The sequence below is a fragment of the Leptopilina boulardi genome, unplaced genomic scaffold (genome assembly GCF_019393585.1).
Source record: "Leptopilina boulardi isolate dan_hultmark-lab unplaced genomic scaffold, ZJU_Lbou_2.1 LbouV2_169, whole genome shotgun sequence".
In the NCBI taxonomy this organism is placed as follows: domain Eukaryota; kingdom Metazoa; phylum Arthropoda; class Insecta; order Hymenoptera; family Figitidae; genus Leptopilina; species Leptopilina boulardi.
The window spans coordinates 2,037,470-2,054,610 of record NW_026137717.1 but is presented as its reverse complement, the minus strand read 5'-3'; the positions used below and the strand labels follow the sequence as shown (position 1 = coordinate 2,054,610).

General features: G+C 31.8%; 3 protein-coding genes across 3 annotated transcripts; all 3 read right to left on the bottom strand.

The window, feature by feature from the left end:
* Positions 1-368: 368 nt before the first annotated feature.
* LOC127277485 (uncharacterized) lies at positions 369-4,428 on the bottom strand. The gene is made up of 2 exons (XM_051298645.1): positions 4,355-4,428; positions 369-4,179 (listed from the first exon to the last, which is right to left on the bottom strand). The coding sequence occupies exon 2, from the start codon at positions 4,143-4,145 to the stop codon at positions 444-446; it is 3,702 nt and encodes a 1,233-aa protein (XP_051154602.1). The 5' UTR covers positions 4,146-4,179; positions 4,355-4,428; the 3' UTR covers positions 369-443.
* Positions 4,429-4,801: 373 nt separating this feature from the next.
* On the bottom strand, positions 4,802-8,730 carry LOC127277484 (uncharacterized). Its single transcript, XM_051298644.1, has 2 exons — positions 8,689-8,730; positions 4,802-8,621 (listed from the first exon to the last, which is right to left on the bottom strand). Exon 2 carries the CDS (start codon positions 8,557-8,559, stop codon positions 4,954-4,956), a length of 3,606 nt encoding a protein of 1,201 aa, XP_051154601.1. The 5' UTR covers positions 8,560-8,621; positions 8,689-8,730; the 3' UTR covers positions 4,802-4,953.
* Positions 8,731-12,903: 4,173 nt separating this feature from the next.
* LOC127277482 (uncharacterized) lies at positions 12,904-17,127 on the bottom strand. Its single transcript, XM_051298643.1, has 2 exons — positions 17,003-17,127; positions 12,904-16,840 (listed from the first exon to the last, which is right to left on the bottom strand). The coding sequence occupies exon 2, from the start codon at positions 16,817-16,819 to the stop codon at positions 13,121-13,123; it is 3,699 nt and encodes a 1,232-aa protein (XP_051154600.1). The 5' UTR covers positions 16,820-16,840; positions 17,003-17,127; the 3' UTR covers positions 12,904-13,120.
* Positions 17,128-17,141: the final 14 nt, after the last annotated feature.

Below are 17,141 nucleotides of genomic sequence, written 5' to 3'. Positions count from 1 at the left end.
ATAACGAATTAATGTATACAAAATTAGGTATTTTTTTCATGAAATGTTACTATTCTATGTTGATTTATGATTTTTATTATTTTAAATTAAAATTGATTTTGCTACTTTAAATGAAGTGCAATGGAATCATTCATAATTTAATTTGAACAGTCTGTAGAATAAAATTATTTAATTACAAACTCATTTACAAAGACGCATTTAAATTCGTTCTTTTCTTCAAATTATCTAATTTTTTTGTAATTTAATTTATTCAGTAACATGTGTTTCTTTTGGCTCTCATATACATAATATTACATAAAAGATTAAAAAATTACGAAATCGTATTTAACAATAATGAAATGAAATCTGAATAATAATAATAACTTAAATTATTTTATAAAAATATTTTATTAAATTTAACAAAATTATATTTAATTTTCGTACATCGAAATTCGCAGATTTCCTTAAAACGGATCAATTTCATAACTACCAGGATTATTTTTTCGCAATTTTTCCAATTCGTCCATAATTTTTTGATACCACAAATATTTTGGAATTTCATCATGTACAAATGATAATTTAACTTCTAAAATATTTTCACCATAAATTATTGTTCTTTCCACACTATCAATGCGAAATTTACTTCCCGGTAAAAGAACACTTTCCTCTTCGACAATGCCACTAACGACATTTTCCAATTTTGCACGAAAATAAGGTTCTTGAAATTGTATATGATACAAAATTCTCACAGCATCATCATCAATTGGATATTGAAATTTAAATGCAATATTTCGATTTGCTGACGTTGATGTAAAACGATTCACCTCAATTTCACGTTTATTGGAGAAAAATAATTTTTCCACAATTTCTGGTGATCTTGTTTCACCACGATATAGAGTTTTTGTATATTCCTCAATTGGATCATCCGATTGTCTTATTGCCAAACGATAAAGTGCTTCACGCATACATTTTGCTTCAATTGTATCGCGCGCTATTCTTCTATAACCATTGCCCATATAATTTTTTATTGCAAAATAATCCTCAAATGTTACTGATTCAAATGCTTTGTCGGATTGATAAAATTTTGTCACAAATGGATCAATTAAAATTGATGTCGATGGTGCTTTTGGATAAACATTGTTCATACGATTTATTGCTTCACTTCGTGAAATTGACCATTTGTCCATTGCATCAGAATATCTTAATTTGTCAAATAGATCAGGATTCTTTATTTCATATTGTTTGGTCCAAATGGGTAAATTTGTCTTTCCGGATTTTATTAATTCCCTCCATTCGGTGACGAAATTTAGTTGTAATTCTCCATTGCCTGGAAAAACGAATCTTTTCAATTGATTACGTACAACGTCCTCTGATAGTTCCTCCGAGTGTTGAAGTGTAAAATCAATAGCTGCTTTTTCGATTATTTTTCTTCTGTCACGTAAAATGTTTCTTAGGCAGAGAAATTTTTTCAGTGATCGTTTATTTCGGGAATTTAGACAAGTTTGGGAATTATGGAAGCTTTTGATACGAAATTCTCCGGGTTTGGATTGGGGAAAATTGTCTTCAAGATGCACAGTTTTTGATTTCACTCTCCCAGTGTAGGTATTAAGAACCCTGTAAGTGATTTTATCTGTTTCTTGGTGAAGGATCACCGGTAAACTTTCACCGTATTCCTGAACTTTTCTAACTTGGACAATTTGATTTTCAAAGTGTAGGAATTTGTATCCATAACCCGATGATTTGGTCAATGAATTAACGTACACGTCCTTTTTGAAGAGTGTTTCTATTTTTCTCACCGAATTCAATAATTTAGTTTCGGTATCTAGGAGACGATTTACCACCGATTTGAAAGATTGGGAGTATTTTTCCAGGCCATTGATTACAGAAATAACGGATTTTAAACCCCCTTTGCCGATTGTGTAAATTAGTTCGAATCCAGGATCAAGATAGCGAAATACAGACAGACCGAGATTTTTGAATGTTTCCCTAGTGAATAAGGTTGAAAGTTCATTGGTTACCAAAACGCTGAATTTCTCCAATGTTTCCCGTATTGTCATTTTTAGGGTTAGGGAACCAAATGTCGTTCCTATAGAAGAGAGAACCGATCTAGTTACTGCTGTTGTCAATTTTTCGGCTAGTAATCCAATTTCCCCGACGAGAGGAAGGGAAAATAGGATATCAAGTGAACATGCTATTTCCGCTTCCTGATAGTGATGTGTTCGTATTCCATGAATACAGGTGTAAAATGGAAGGAGTGATAATCCAAAATCTTTCCACCATTCTTTTCTCGTTTGGTCGTATCCCTCGAGGGAGATGCTTTCTTTAAACTTTGTCGCTCTTTCCTCTGCTATTCGGTTTAGGAAAACGTCGAATTTTTCGTTTTTGTGTTTCTTAATGTAGTTGAATAAGTAGTTGCTAAACTTTTGGGATCTGGCTAATTCTAATTTTTCCCGAAAAGCTGCAGAGCTGCATTGGATTATGTTTCTTTTGGGGGTTTTAGAAAAACTACCAAAATCAGCAGAATTAGCAGATGATGGAGAACCAGTAAAAGCTGCAGATTTAGCAAATGATGCAAAATCTGTAGAAGCTGCAGAACCAGTAGATGATGCAAAATCCGTAGAAGCTGCAGAATTAGCAGTAGAGGAAACACCATTAGAAATTGTGGAACAATTAAAAACACTTCGATTCTCCTGAATTAGCGTAATTTCGTTGTTCTCCCTCAAAACAGCAAAATACAATGACGTTTCATTATCAATAAAATTAAATCTAAACAAATCGGCCGATGATTTGACCCACTGAAATTCACGTGCTGCTATAATGTTAACAATATACGAAAACAAACCCATGGATATTTCCACTTTTGTAGCATCTACGGATTTAATAAACTCCGAACCAAAAGCCTCCCTAATTGATTCCTTTTCATATCTAAAGTATTTATCCGTAATCTTGTCAACCTGTTCCTGATAAAGACGATTAACATCCTCCAAAGTTTTACCATTTCTACTATTACATTGATAATCATCGGGATTATTTTTGTATTTTGTGACCTCATCCTCCAAATTCTTTTCCTTGACCGAGGAACATTTACTCCTAATGATTTCCCTAGCCAGGGTTGTTCGATTTTTAAAATTTGACAAAGCTAAATGAAACTGATATCGATAATCATTTTTCTTTGCCTTCTCCACTTCTGCAAAGCTGGAATTTAGGTACATAAACAACATTTTGTAGGCTTCCATCACTAGGGTCGAATTATTAATTATATTTTTCGTACTTTGAAGTTTTAAATTCTGTTTTTCTTTGTAAACATAGTGAAAAAGTGCCGGAAGTGTAAAAATACTTAGCGCTGAATTATCAATTTTTTCTGCAACTACCAATTGTTCCACTGCCTGACCCAGAGCAATATACTGATTAAATTCCTCATTTGTTTTATTTTTAACTTCCATTGGTATCAAAATCGAAGAACTTTGAATGGAAAGATAAAATATTGCACCAGCTTGAGCGTAAACATAGTCAACCGACAATAAACTATGTCCCTTTGGTTCAGGAAACATAGGAATTATAAAATCCTGAAGAATATTTAAAATTACCATTGTTTCCAATTTCGTTTCTATTCCATTTTCACTTAAAAATGTTATTTTTGATAATTCCAAAAAAATTCGTTCCAATATTGTAGTTATTTTCAAATCATCAGAATTACGAATAATCTCAACAAGAAATCCATTAATATTTGTATACTTTTCAAAAACAAGAGTACTAATTAAATGTTTGTATAAGGCGTCAATGAATTTAGGATCAAGAATTTCATTTTCTTTCCCACCATACAGATCGGTGCCTTTTATTAATTTTCGTGCTAAATTTATTTTTCGATCCCAAATAATTTTGGTTCGATTTTCACAATAGTTGATGGTGGAATAATTGTACCATGTGTAATCATGTTTGGGAAAATTGTTTTTTAAAAATTCGAATCTTATCATTGAAATTCGATCCTCTTGATAGTCATCAATTATATAATTGTAGAGAGCATTAACAATTGGTATTGGTTGATATTGATTTGTTTCGTTTAAAAAATTCATAGCGAATAAAAAATCGCTGAGTGTATTTAAATAGGTAAATATTGAAATCGTTTGCACTGCCTGAAGAGGGCTGGTAAAATTTGATGAATCCATTATTTATTTGATTTTGTTTCTTTCATTTGAAAATCTACAGTAAATATTTAATTTTAATTATTCTATTTTCATTAATCACCAATTTTTAATTTTTATAATTTTTTTTTTACCAAAATATTTCTATAAGCAGTAATTCTAAAAATGTTTGAAATTTTTTTTAACTAAAATTTTAAATTAATTGCTTTACGTTATAATTTAATAGTTCATACCTTGTTTTGTTTTGTCATCAAAAATAATAGTAATTTGACAATTATTAATTATTGTTTTAGCCTTTTAATTTAATTAATTTTCACCATTTAATTAATTGCTTTCCGTCGCCTTATATAGCAATCAAATTTGTAGTATAATTAGAAATTCTTCAAAAGAAGCTTGAATAACAATAGTCTTTTGTATTCTTTAAAATTTACTTTTTAAAATCATTTTTGAAATGAGAAATTTAATTTATTCAAATGTATTATGAAAAGATATTTAATACACTATTTAATGAATTATAAAAAAAATTAGTTACGTACAATTTGTCAATGACAAATATTTTACGAATATGAATAAGAATTTTTTTTGTGTTATCCAAAAAAAAAATGTTAATATTGAAAAATTTAGTATTTTTCCAAAATGTTGATTAGAAATTATTACAGAATGAGTGTAAAACAGAAGGATCGTTAATTTTTTTCTTTTTATTTCCGAATTTTTACATTTTAATATTTACAAAAACGAAACGACGAAACTCTAAAAACTACCAGTTGTTAACAATTTATATCTAATTTTTTATATACTTATCAAGTAATTTACCCAAATCCCCTGTATCCGGTCAAGGATCAGTGTCATAATTACCAGGAACGTTTTTCTTCAATTTTTCCAATTCATTCATTATATTTTTATAACATAAATATTTTGGAAATTCCTCATGTCTAAATGACAATCTAACATGTAAAATATCTTCACCATAGCGTGAAACCGATTTTAATATATTGTCAATATTAAATTTACTTCCCGGCAATAAAACACTTTCACCTTCACTATAGGCGCCAATAATATTTTCCACTTTAGCACGAAAATAACGTTCAGAAAATTGCATATGATAAAAAATTTTTACACCATCGAAATTTTGACGATATTGAAATTTCATCGCTGTATTACGATTCGTTGACGTCGATGTGAATCTTTGAAATTCTATTTCTTTCTTGCCTGAGTAAAATAATTTTTCTACAATTTCTGATGATCTTGTTTCACCGCGGAATAGATTTTGAGAAAATTCTTCAATGGGATCATCCGATTGTCTTATTGCCAAACGATAGAGGGCTTCACGCATATTTTTTGCTTCAATTGTATTTCTATTGATTCTTGTGTAACCAGTTGTCATGTAATTGTAGAGTGCATAGTAATCAGGAAATGTTACCGATTCGTACGCTTTGTTCAATTTAAAAACCTCGGCGAAAAATGGAGCTTCATCCATTGGATTGAGTTCGCGAAGTGGATTATTTTTATTTTGGATTATTTTCAATCCATCCAATACATCGTGTAATGAAACTGATGATTTGTCCATAGCATCAGAGTATCTTAATTTGTCAAAAAGATCCGGATCCTTAATTTCGTATTGTTTTGTCCAAATGGGTAAATTTGTATTTCCGGATTTTATCAGAGCACGCCATTCGGTGACGAAATTTAATTGTAATTGTCCATTGCCTGGAAAAACGAATCTTCTCAATTGTTTACATACTGTTTCCTCTGTTAGTTCTCTCAAATGTTGACCTGTAAAATCAATAGCTGCTTTTTCGATTATTTTTCTACGTTCGCGGAGAGCATTTCTTAAACAGATGCTAAGGGATCTTTTTTTTCTCGATCCAGCACAAAGCTGGGAATTATGATAACTTTTTATGCGAAATTTAGGTGAGATAAGATGAAGACGTTCGTCTAAAAGATGCAAAACTTGGGGTTTTATTTCCTTAGAGTAAATATTTACTGCTTTGTAACTTGTCTTACTGATGCGTACGAGGGGAATTTCTCCTTCGTACTCCTCAACTTTTCTAATTTGCAAAATTTGATTATCGAGCTGTAGGAATCGATAACCATACCCAGTTTTGCTGGACAACGATCTTACGTAAATATTCTTCTCAAAGAGTGTTTGTACTTTTCTCAACGAATTCAGTAATTTAGTTTCGGTCTCCAGTAGAATATTTTCCAACCGCCTAAAAGAAAGGGAATATTTTTCCAAGGCACCGATGATTGTGATAACGGATCTTAATCCCCCTTTACCAATCGTGTAAATTAATTCAAAACCAGGATCGACGTAACGAAACAGCGATAGACCTAAATTTCTAAATATTTCGCTAGTAAAAAAGCTGGAAAATTCGGCTCCTTCGGTTATCAAAATACTTCCTAGGTTTGCTAAAGTTTCCCTTATTGTCGTCCTTAGGAATAGGGACTCAAGTGTTGTTCCTGCGGAAAATAGAATTGATCTTGTGACAGCTGTTGTCAATTTTGTGGCTAGATATCCGATTTCCCCGACTAGAGGAAGAGCAAGAAGGACGTCCAGTTGACATCCGAGTTGTGTTTGTTCAAGATTTTGGGTCTTAATTCCATGAATACAGGTGTAAAACGGTAGAAATGATAATCCAAAAACCTTCCACCATTCTTTTGTCGTTTGATCGTATCCCTGAAGTGAGAGATTTTCTTTGAATTTCGCCGCTCTTTCCTCTGCAATTCGGTTTAGAAACGTGTCGAATTTTTCATCTACACTTTTCTTAATAACTGGGAAATAGTTATTTCGAAATTTTTCTGTTCTGTCTAGATGTAATTTATCACGAAAAGCATCGGGGTTGCATTGGATTACAGTAGTTAATGCAAAATCCGTAGAAACTGCAGAATTAACAGATGATGGAGAAACAGTATAAGTTGTAGAATTATCAGATGCTGCAGTACCAGTAGAAATTCCAGAATTAGCAGATGATGCAAATCCATCAGAAGCTTCAGAATTAGTAGTAGAGGAAGCACCACGAAAAATTGTAGAACAATTGAAAACACTTCGATTTTCTTCAACAACAGTAATTTCGTTATCCTTCCTCAAGATAGCGTAATAAACTGAAGTTTCATTATCACTAAAATAGAATCTAAACAAATCGTTTGCCTCTTTTACCAGCTGAGTTTCATAAACACTAAAACCATCATAGGAATTATGTACCAAACCCCTGGATATTTCCACTTTTGCAGCATCAACGGATTTAATAAAATCCGAACCAAAAGCTTCACGTATTGATTCCTTTTCGTACCTAAAGTATTTATCCGCAATCTTGTCAACCTGTTCCTGATAAAGACGATTAACATCCTCCAAAGTTTTACCATTTCTACTATTACATTGATAATCATCGGGATTATTTTTGTATTTTGTGACCTCATCCTCCAAATTATTTTCCTTGACCGAGGAACATTTGCTCCTAATGATTTCCCTAGCCAGGGTTGTTCGATTTTTAAAATTTGACAAAGCTAAATGAAACTGATACCGATAATCATTTTTCTCCGCCTCTTCTGCTTCGGTAAATTTTTTATCGAGGTACGTAAACAACATTTTGTATGCTTCGATCCCTAGAGTCGAATTATTAATTATATTTTTTTGGTTTCGTAGCTTTTGTTTCTCTTTGTAAACATAATGAAGAAGTGCTGGAAGTGCAAAAATTCCCAAAGCGGATTTATCAATTTTACCACTAATTACCAAATTTTCAATTGCATGGGCGATTGTAACATAATCATCAAAACCATCTACTGTGGTGAAATCTGATCTTTTGGTCGAATGAAGAAATATTGATCCTGCCTGAGCGTAAACATAATCAACAGCTAGTAAATTCATTTCCCCTTTTGGATACGGTAACAAAGGGGTAATAAAATCTTGAATAATATGCGAAATTACCAGGGGCTCTAATTTTGTTTCCCTTCCATTTTCGGTGAGAAATATTTCCACGGATAATTGGAAATTAATTTTTTCATACATAGTATTTATTTTCACATCTACAGAACTGCGAATAATTTCTACAAGAAATCCGTAAATATTTGTGTACTTTTCAAAAACAAGAGTGTTAATTATATGTTTGTATATGGCGTCTCCGAATGTAGGATCGAGAATTTCGTTCTCTTTCCAACCATATAAATCGGTGCCTTCGATTAATTTTCCTGCTAAATCTATTTTTCGTTCATTGATAATTTTTGTTCGATTTTCATGATAGTCGATGGTAGAATAATTGTATTCTTTGTAGTCGTCAAAAATGTAATTATACAGAGCATTAACAATTGGTATTGGTTGATATTGATTTGTTTCGTTTAAAAAATTCCTAGCGAATAAAAAATCGCTGAGTGTATTTAAATAGGTAAATATTGAAATCGTTTGCACTGCCTGAAGAGGGCTGGTAAAATTTGCAGCATCCATTATTTAAGCTCGTTGTTACTACTTTTCTCAAAAAATGGTTAATTTTTTCTTTATTTAAAAATCTGTTTCAAAAAGAAAAAATTATTATTTTTTATAGGTATGTGATATTAAAATAATTTCTATTCCTACCTTTTTATGACTTTAAATCTGATATTACAATCTAAGTATTTTACTTCTACTATTAATCTATAATTAGTCTTCTTTTATATACTTTTTACATATTTTATCTTTATAGCTTAATAAACAAATTTACTTATCTGTTTAAGATTAAATAAAATTTATTGAGACATGTGGTATACAAAATAATTTATTGAATTATTATCAAAAATTAACCGTAAATCTAATTGACCGGAATATGATAATATCGGGTAATAAATCATTGAAAACAGAATAATTTATTATTGTATTTATTTGAAGTAACTATCTTATTATACTGAAACAACAATTTGAACCTTCGCTTTCTTAAGACATACAAAACTATTAATTATGTTTATTAAACTTAGACGATTGAATGTTGTCAAAAAACAAATTTGAATTTGCATTATAGTTAACTTTATCAATTTCATAAACACCAGGTCCATGTTTTTCCAATTTTTCCAATTCGTCCATTATATTTTTAAACCATTCGGATTTTGAATATTTATCATGCATAAAAGTCATTTTAACATTTAACATACGTTTTTCATAAAATGTAATAGGTGTCACACTGTCAATACGAAATGAACTACCTGGGAGAAGTACAATCTCCTTTTCTGAATTGCTAACAGCAATTCTCTGCAAATTTGCCCTTGGATATGATTCGGAAAATTTCATTTCATATACAATTAAAACATTATGTCTTGCACCATATTGAAATCTAAATGCAATATCTTTGACTAACGTTGTTGATGTAAAACGATTTAATTGTATTTCTCCACTACCGGAATAAAATAATTTTTCGACTACTTCAGCTGGTCTGGATTCACCACGAAAGAGAGTTGTTGCAAATTCTTCAATGGGATCTTCGGATTGACGGATTGCTAATCGGTAGAGTGCTTCCCTCATTCGTTGTGCTTCAAGTGTAGTTTCACCAATTTTTTTATAACCGTTACCCATGTATTGACGAATAGCGAGATAATCCTCCAAAGTCGTGTATTCAAACGCTTTGGCTTCTTCGAAATGTTTTAATAATACTCCCGCTAGTGAAGAAAATGGCGCACCAATTCCTTCCGGTGGATGTATTGCGTCAAGACGAATTACAGCCTCACTTTCTGCAATCACTTCCTTGTCTAGGTAATCTGCATATCTTAATCTATCGAAAAGACCAGGATCATAAATCTCGAATTTTTTACTCCAATCCGGTAATTTTGATTCTCCGTTTCGAATCAATTCCCTCCAATCCCTGACAAATTTCAGCTGCATTTCACCTTCACCGGGAAACACAAATCTTCTTAATTCCTTACGTACAATCTCTTCCGTTAGTTCACTGTTTTCGTAAACAAAATCCATTGCTGCTTTTTCCACCATGAGCTTTTTTTGCCGCAAAGTATTTCTTATACAAAGTGACGTTATTGGAGATCTTTTAATACGTAAATTTCCACAAATACGAGGGTCGTGGAAACTCTCTACACGAAAATCAACTGATTTTCGATTGGGTTGGTCCCTAAGTTCCAGTACTTTGTCTTTAACTTTCCCAGTGTAAATATTGATAGCTTTGCAATCAGATCCTTCAAACACTACGGGTATTTCTTCTTCGTATTGTCGAACTTTTCTGATTTGGACGATTCTATCGGGCAACTGAATGAACTTGTAACCGTAACCCGCGTCCTTTTTAGACAAAGAATTTATGTAGACAATATCGGTTACCTTCCTTATCGAATTTTCTATTTTCTCTTCGCTTTCCATTAGATTTTTTTCCAATGACTCTAGGGAAATAGGATACCTTCGAAGTGTGGTGATCAAATTTTTAATTGACTTTATTCCACCTTTGCCAATCGTGTAAATCAGTTCGAATCCAGGATCAAGGTAGCGAAATAACGTTACACCTAGATTTCCCTTAGCTAAAAGGTGCGAAAATTCGGTTCCTTGGGTTACCAACACCCCAGTAAGTTTTGTTAATGTTTTCTTCATTGTCATCCTTAGGGCTAAAGAACCAAGAGTTATTTCTGCACCCTTTAGTAGAGATTCAGAAACTGCTGTTGTCATTCTTCCGATTAGGTTTCCGATTTCCCCGACGAGAGGGAAAATAAATATAATATCTAACGGACATGCTATTTCAGTTTCCTCAAGATTTTTCGTCACTATTCCCTGATAACAGTTGTAAAACGGTAGAAAACTTAATCCAAAATCTGTCCACCATTCTTTTCTCGTCTGATCGTATCCTTGAATTGAGAGACTTTTGTTAAAATTCACCACCCTTTCCTCTGCAATTCTGTTTATAAAACCCTCAAAGTTTTCGTTTTCCTTCTTCAGAACTGTTGGAAAATTATTATCACCGAAACTTTCGGTTGTTAGGCCTAATTTTTCACGGAATGATTTTGAATTACATAAAATAATTGGAGAAGTAGAATTACTAGTAATTGGTGAAAGGGAATTACTAATAAATGGAGAATTACTAGAAATTGGAGAATTTTCCTGAATTACTGTCAATTTGTTCTCCACCCTCAGGATAGCGTAATAAACTGATGATTCATTGCCGCTAAAGTAGAATTTCAACAAATCGTGAGATAGTTTCACCAACTGGGTTTCGTAGACAGTTAAACCATCATAAGAATATTTAATAAATCCCCTTGAAATTGTTACCTTTTCCCCGTCTATGGATTTAATAAACTCGGATCCAAAAGCTTTCCTAATTGATTCCTTTTCATAGACAAAGTATTTATTCGAAATGTTGTTAACCTGTTCCTGATAAACACGATTCAAGTTCTCTAATCTCACACTATTACATTCATAATTGTGGTTATTTTTGTATTTCAGAATCTCTTCCTCCAAATCCACTTTCTTGTCAAAGGAACACCTACCAATGTTCTCCCTAGCCAGAGTTGTTCGATTTTTGAAATTCGACATTGCTGAATGAAACTGATACCCACTGCTTTTTTGAATCTCCTCTATTTTTTTGAATGTATCATTTAGGTGAGAAAACAAAATCTTTAGTGCTCTAGTCCCATGGGTGGAATTTTTGATTATATTCCCCGTAGTCACATTTTGGAGATTTTGTTTCTCTTTGTAAACATAATAAAAAAGTGCCGGTAGTGCAAAAATTCGCAATGAGATTTGGTTAATTTTTTCAGCAGACGCTAACTGTTGTACTGCATGACCAATTGCAATAAACTGATTAAATTTCTTATCAATTTCATCTTTATGTTCATATTCCGTTGGTTTTATCAGTGAAGGATTACGACTCGAGAGATCAAATATTGCACCAGCTTGCGCGTAAATATAATCAATTGACACTAAACTCACATCTCTTTTTGGTTTTGGGAATAGGGGAACAATAAAATCTTGAAGAATTTTAAAAATTGCCAATTTCTCTAACTTTGATAACATTCCATTTTCACTTAGAAATGTTTCTTCCGCAAGTGCAGAAATAATTTGCTCCATTAGTGGATTTATTTTAACATCTTTTGAATTACGAACAATTTCTACAAGAAATCCGTTAATATTTGTGAATTTTTCAAAAACAAGTGTAGTGATTATATGTTTGTATAAAGCATCAACAAATGCATCGTCAAGATTTTCATTTTCTTTTCCTCCATACAAATCGGTGTCTTGGATTAATTTTCTTGCTAAATATTTTTTTTTCACATCAATTATTTCGTTTTGTTTTATATCAGAATTTTCAGTAAAGAAGTAATTGTACAAGGCATTGACAATTGGAATTGGTTGATATTGATATGTTTTGTTTAAAAAATGTTGAGTTAACAGAAAATCGTTCAAAGTGTTAAGATAACTGAACATTGAAATCATTTGCACTGCTTGCATTGGACTGGTAAAATTACTCATTTCCATTTTGTAGAATATTTGGTTTCAAAATCTGTTTCTTTGTAATTTTTTAGTTTCGAAATCTGATTAAATAGTTTGTAATTACATTACAAATCAAACTATAGAAAGTAATTTCTTATTTATAAATACAAATTTGATGAACACTATTCGATTAACCGAAAAATTGCCAGTAATCTATCAATTTATACAAAAATAGCTAAAGGTTGAATGAACTTTTCGTGAAATTTTTATTTCAATAATTCAAGGGTCTCTTTCTTAATGTAAATCATCTTAAATCTCTAAAGTTCATTGTCATTAGATTTAAAATCTTAATATTTAAATTTTCTTTTTCAATACAATTTAGGGAAATTAATTTATTCAGAATATGTTAGAAATGATAATTTATTGAATTGTACTTAAAATTAAACTAATCTATTAACTGTTTTACAAATTTGAATAAAAAAAATTGTCTATTATTGACACAAGTTGTGTACCTATGCTAATGCCATCGAGAATTTTTTTTAGAATTTAAATATAGAAGATTAAACAAATTATTTCGAAATTACTTTAAAAAATTCCCCTAGTTATTAAAATCTATTTATTAACTCGGATCAGTGTCATAGGGAATATCTTCATTTGTCTTCAATTTCTCCAATTCATTCATAATCTTAATGTACCATTCGTGTTTTTTAAGTGTTTGATGCTTAAAAGTCATTTGCACTTCCAATCCCTCTTTTCCGTATACAGAAACTTTTTTCACATTATCAATGTGAAATTTACTACCCGGCAAAAGAACCGTCTCATCTTCGGCTTCACTTTGCATAACACGTGTCATTTTTGCTCGCATAAATGGCTCGGAAAATTTCATTTCATAAAGAATACTTATTTTTCCCCTACGTCTGGGAATTTGAAATTGATGTGCAATTTCACGTTTTGTCGTCGTTGAAGTAAATCGATTTAATTCTATTTCATCATTGCCGGAAAAAAACAATTTTTCCACAATTTCCGGTGATCTTGTTTCACCGCGATATAATGTCATTGCATATTCTTCGATAGGATCATCCGATTGTCTTATTGCCAAACGGTAAAAAGCTCCTCGCATTTGTTTTGCCGCTTGTGAATTTAATCCAATTTCATCGTAACCATAGCCCACGTAATCACGAAGTGCATTATAGTCTTCAACAGTCACCGATTCGTATGCTTTGGATTCTGTGTATAGTATTTTAAAAAAATCAGCATCTCTCGTGAAAGAATACGATCGTTCGGGATAAATTGCCGATAATCTTTCACCAATTTCAGTGGCTGTAATTTCTTTTTTATCCACAGTATCGGAATATCTTAATTTTTCCAAAAGAGTGGGATCGGCTAATTCGTATTTTTTGCTCCAAGAGGGTAATTCTGTATTTCTGCCGGATTTTATTAAATCACCCCAGTCTTTGACGAAATTAATATGCAATTCACCACTGTCCGGGAAAATGAATTTTCGTAATTTAGAACGAATTTCCTCGTTGGAAAGAGAGTATTTTTCTTCTTGGGCGAATTCTGTAGCAACTCTCTCAATAGTTTGACGTTTACTCCGAAGAATATTTCTTAGACATTGAAAATTAATGGGAGATCTTTTGAATCTTCTATTTGTACATATTTCAGTGTCATGAAAACTGTTAATTCTAATTTTGACAGAAGAAGCTGGTTTTAGAGAATTCTCGTCTTGAAGATGGAGAATTTTTGGTTTTACCCGTCCAGTATCGATGTTTACTGCCCGGTAGTTAATTTTGCCTGTTCCAGTTTGGCGAATAACAAGGGGAATATCTGCTTCATACTCCTGTACTTTTCTAATTTGAACAATATTCTCGTTTGGTAGTTGTAAAAACCGATAACCATAGCCTGATTTTTTCTCTAGGGATAAAGTATTAACGTAGACGTTCTTATTGTTGAGACTAGATATTTTTAGCAAGGAATCGGATACTTTTGCTTTGGTTTCCAGTAGTATTTTTTTTAGCGATTCAAAAGAATGGGAATATTTTTTCAAGGCATTGGTTATTTTGACAAGGGACTTTAATCCACCTTTGCCGATTGAGTAAATAAGTTCAAATCCAGGATCAATATAGCGGAATACTGCCAGACCGAGATTTTGGAATGTTTCCCTACTGAAGAAGGTAGACAATTCTGCTGCTTCGGTCACCAAAACACTTCCTAATTTCTCCAATGTTTCCCGAATTGTCATTCTTAGGGTTAAGGAACCAAATGTCGTTCCTACAGAAGACAGAATCGATCTACTGATTGTTGTTGTCAATTTTTCGGCTAGGTATCCGATTTCACCGATTAGAGGCAGGGCAAATAGAGCATCAACCGTGCAAGCAAATTCCGCTTCCTGCAAATGATTTGTTCGTATTCCTTGAATGCAGGTGTAAAACGGAATAAGTGATAATCCAAAATCTTTCCACCATTCACTGTTTGTTTGATCGTATCCCTCATGTGCGAGGTTTTCTTTGAAATCCGACGCTCTTTCCTCTGCTATTCGTTTTAGGAATACTTCAAATTTCTCATCTTTGTGTTTCTTAACATGCGGGAAATAATTATTTCGAAACTTTTGGTATTTGGACATTTCTAATTTTTCACGAAATGCATCGGGGTTGCAATAGATTACAGTGTTTGGTACAGAACCAGTAGAAGTAGAAAAATTAGCAGATGATGCAAAATCAGCAGAAGCAAAAGAATTAACAGATGATGCTAAATCCGTAGATGCTGCATAATTAGTAGCAAACGAAGCTCTACTAGAAATTGTAGAACAATTCGATATAGCATCATTTTGAAGCATTACCAAAATTTCGTTGTTGTCCCTTAAAACAGCAAAGTACAATGATGTTCCATTGTCGATAAACTCGAACCTAAACAAATCGGCTGAATCTTTTACCCACTGAAATTGTCGAGCGTCTCTGATATCGTAAATATAGGTAAACAAACCTTTAGATATTTTCACCTTGTTAGCATCTACGGATTTAATAAAATCCGCACCAATAGCTTCCCTAATTGATTCGGTTTCATAAACAATGTATTTATTTGTTAGACTATTAACCTGTTCCTGATAAAGAAGATTAATATCCTCCAATTTTTTCCCGTTTCCAGTATTACATTGATAATCATTAGGATTATTTTTGTATTTAAGTACCTCTTGCTCCAAATCCTCGTCCTTGACCGTGGAACATTTGCTCCTAATGTTCTCCCTGGCCAGTGTTGTACGATTTTTAAAATTTGACAAAGCAGCATAAAACTGATATCGGTAATCATTTTTCTGTGCTTGTTCCACATGGGCAAAGGTCTGATTAAGGTAGCTGAACAACATTCTGTAGGCTTCGATTCTTAAAGTGGAATTATTAATTATTTGTCCTGTACTTTGGGTTCGAAGCATTTCTTTCTCTTTGTAAACGTAATAAAGTAGTGCCGGTAGTCCAAAAATCCCCAAAGCGGATTTATCAATTCCACCACTAATTACCGATTGTTCAATAGCATGTGAAATTACTGCATAATTACTAAACTGATCAGTACTATTTCTTAAACCTAAATCCCTTGATGCTAAAAATATATTTCCTTTGGTTGTGTAAAGAAATACTGATCCAGCCGCTGCGTAAATATAATCCAAAGACGTTAAACTCATTTCTTTCCTCGATTTTGGAAGCAAAGGAACTATAAATTCTCCCACAATTTTTGAAACTGACAAATCTTCTAATTTTGTTTCCCTTCCATTTTCGGTGAGAAATATTTCCTCGGACAATTTGAAATTAATTTTCTCATACATAGTATTTATTTTTACATCTACAGAACTGCGAACAATCTCTACAAGAAATCCGTAAATATTTGTATACTTTTCAAAAACAAGAGAGCTAATTAAATGTCTGTATAAAGCATCAACGAATGTAGGATCAAGAATTTCGTTTTCTTTCCCACCATACAAATCGGTGCCTTCGATTAATATTCCTGCCAAATGTATTTTTCGTTCATTGATAATTTTGGTACGATTTTCATGATAGTCAATGGTGGAATAATTGTAATTTTTATAATTCCTTGGAATTACATTTCGTTGTTTTGTTATAAAATTAAGTTCAATAAATTCACTTCTATCCTCTTCGTAGTCGTCGAATAAATAATTAAAGAAAGCATTAACCACTGGTATTGGTTGATTTTGATCTGTTTCATTTAAAAAATTACTGATAAATAAAAAATCGCTGAGAGTATTTAGATAGCTAATTATTGAAATCGTTTGCACTGCCTCAAGAGGGCTGGTAAAATTTCCAGATCTCATTTTTAATCACTGTTCCTTTACCTGTTGAAAAAAAATTTTTACCTTTCTATTACTTTTCTACTTTTAATTTTTATCTTTCTTTTATTTTATTCTATTTCTATTTATATTATGAATTTATTATATGTCTATATTATTAATTAATAAAGAAAATAAATTTTTAATTATTTACGATATAAATCTTACCTTTTAATTGTTAAGTTATGTCATTTCATAATTTTTAAAATTAAAATCGTAGTTTACCAATGCTGATTCGCTTTAATTTTTTTTTAGGTTCTGCACGTGCTTTATATACAAAATTTTAATTAATGTTCTAATTTTTTTT

Coding starts and splice junctions, on each gene's coding strand:
- LOC127277485 (XM_051298645.1), bottom strand. CDS start 4,145: ATGGATTCATCAAATTTTACCAGCCCTCTTCAGGCAGTGCAAACGATT.
- LOC127277484 (XM_051298644.1), bottom strand. CDS start 8,559: ATGGATGCTGCAAATTTTACCAGCCCTCTTCAGGCAGTGCAAACGATT.
- LOC127277482 (XM_051298643.1), bottom strand. CDS start 16,819: ATGAGATCTGGAAATTTTACCAGCCCTCTTGAGGCAGTGCAAACGATT.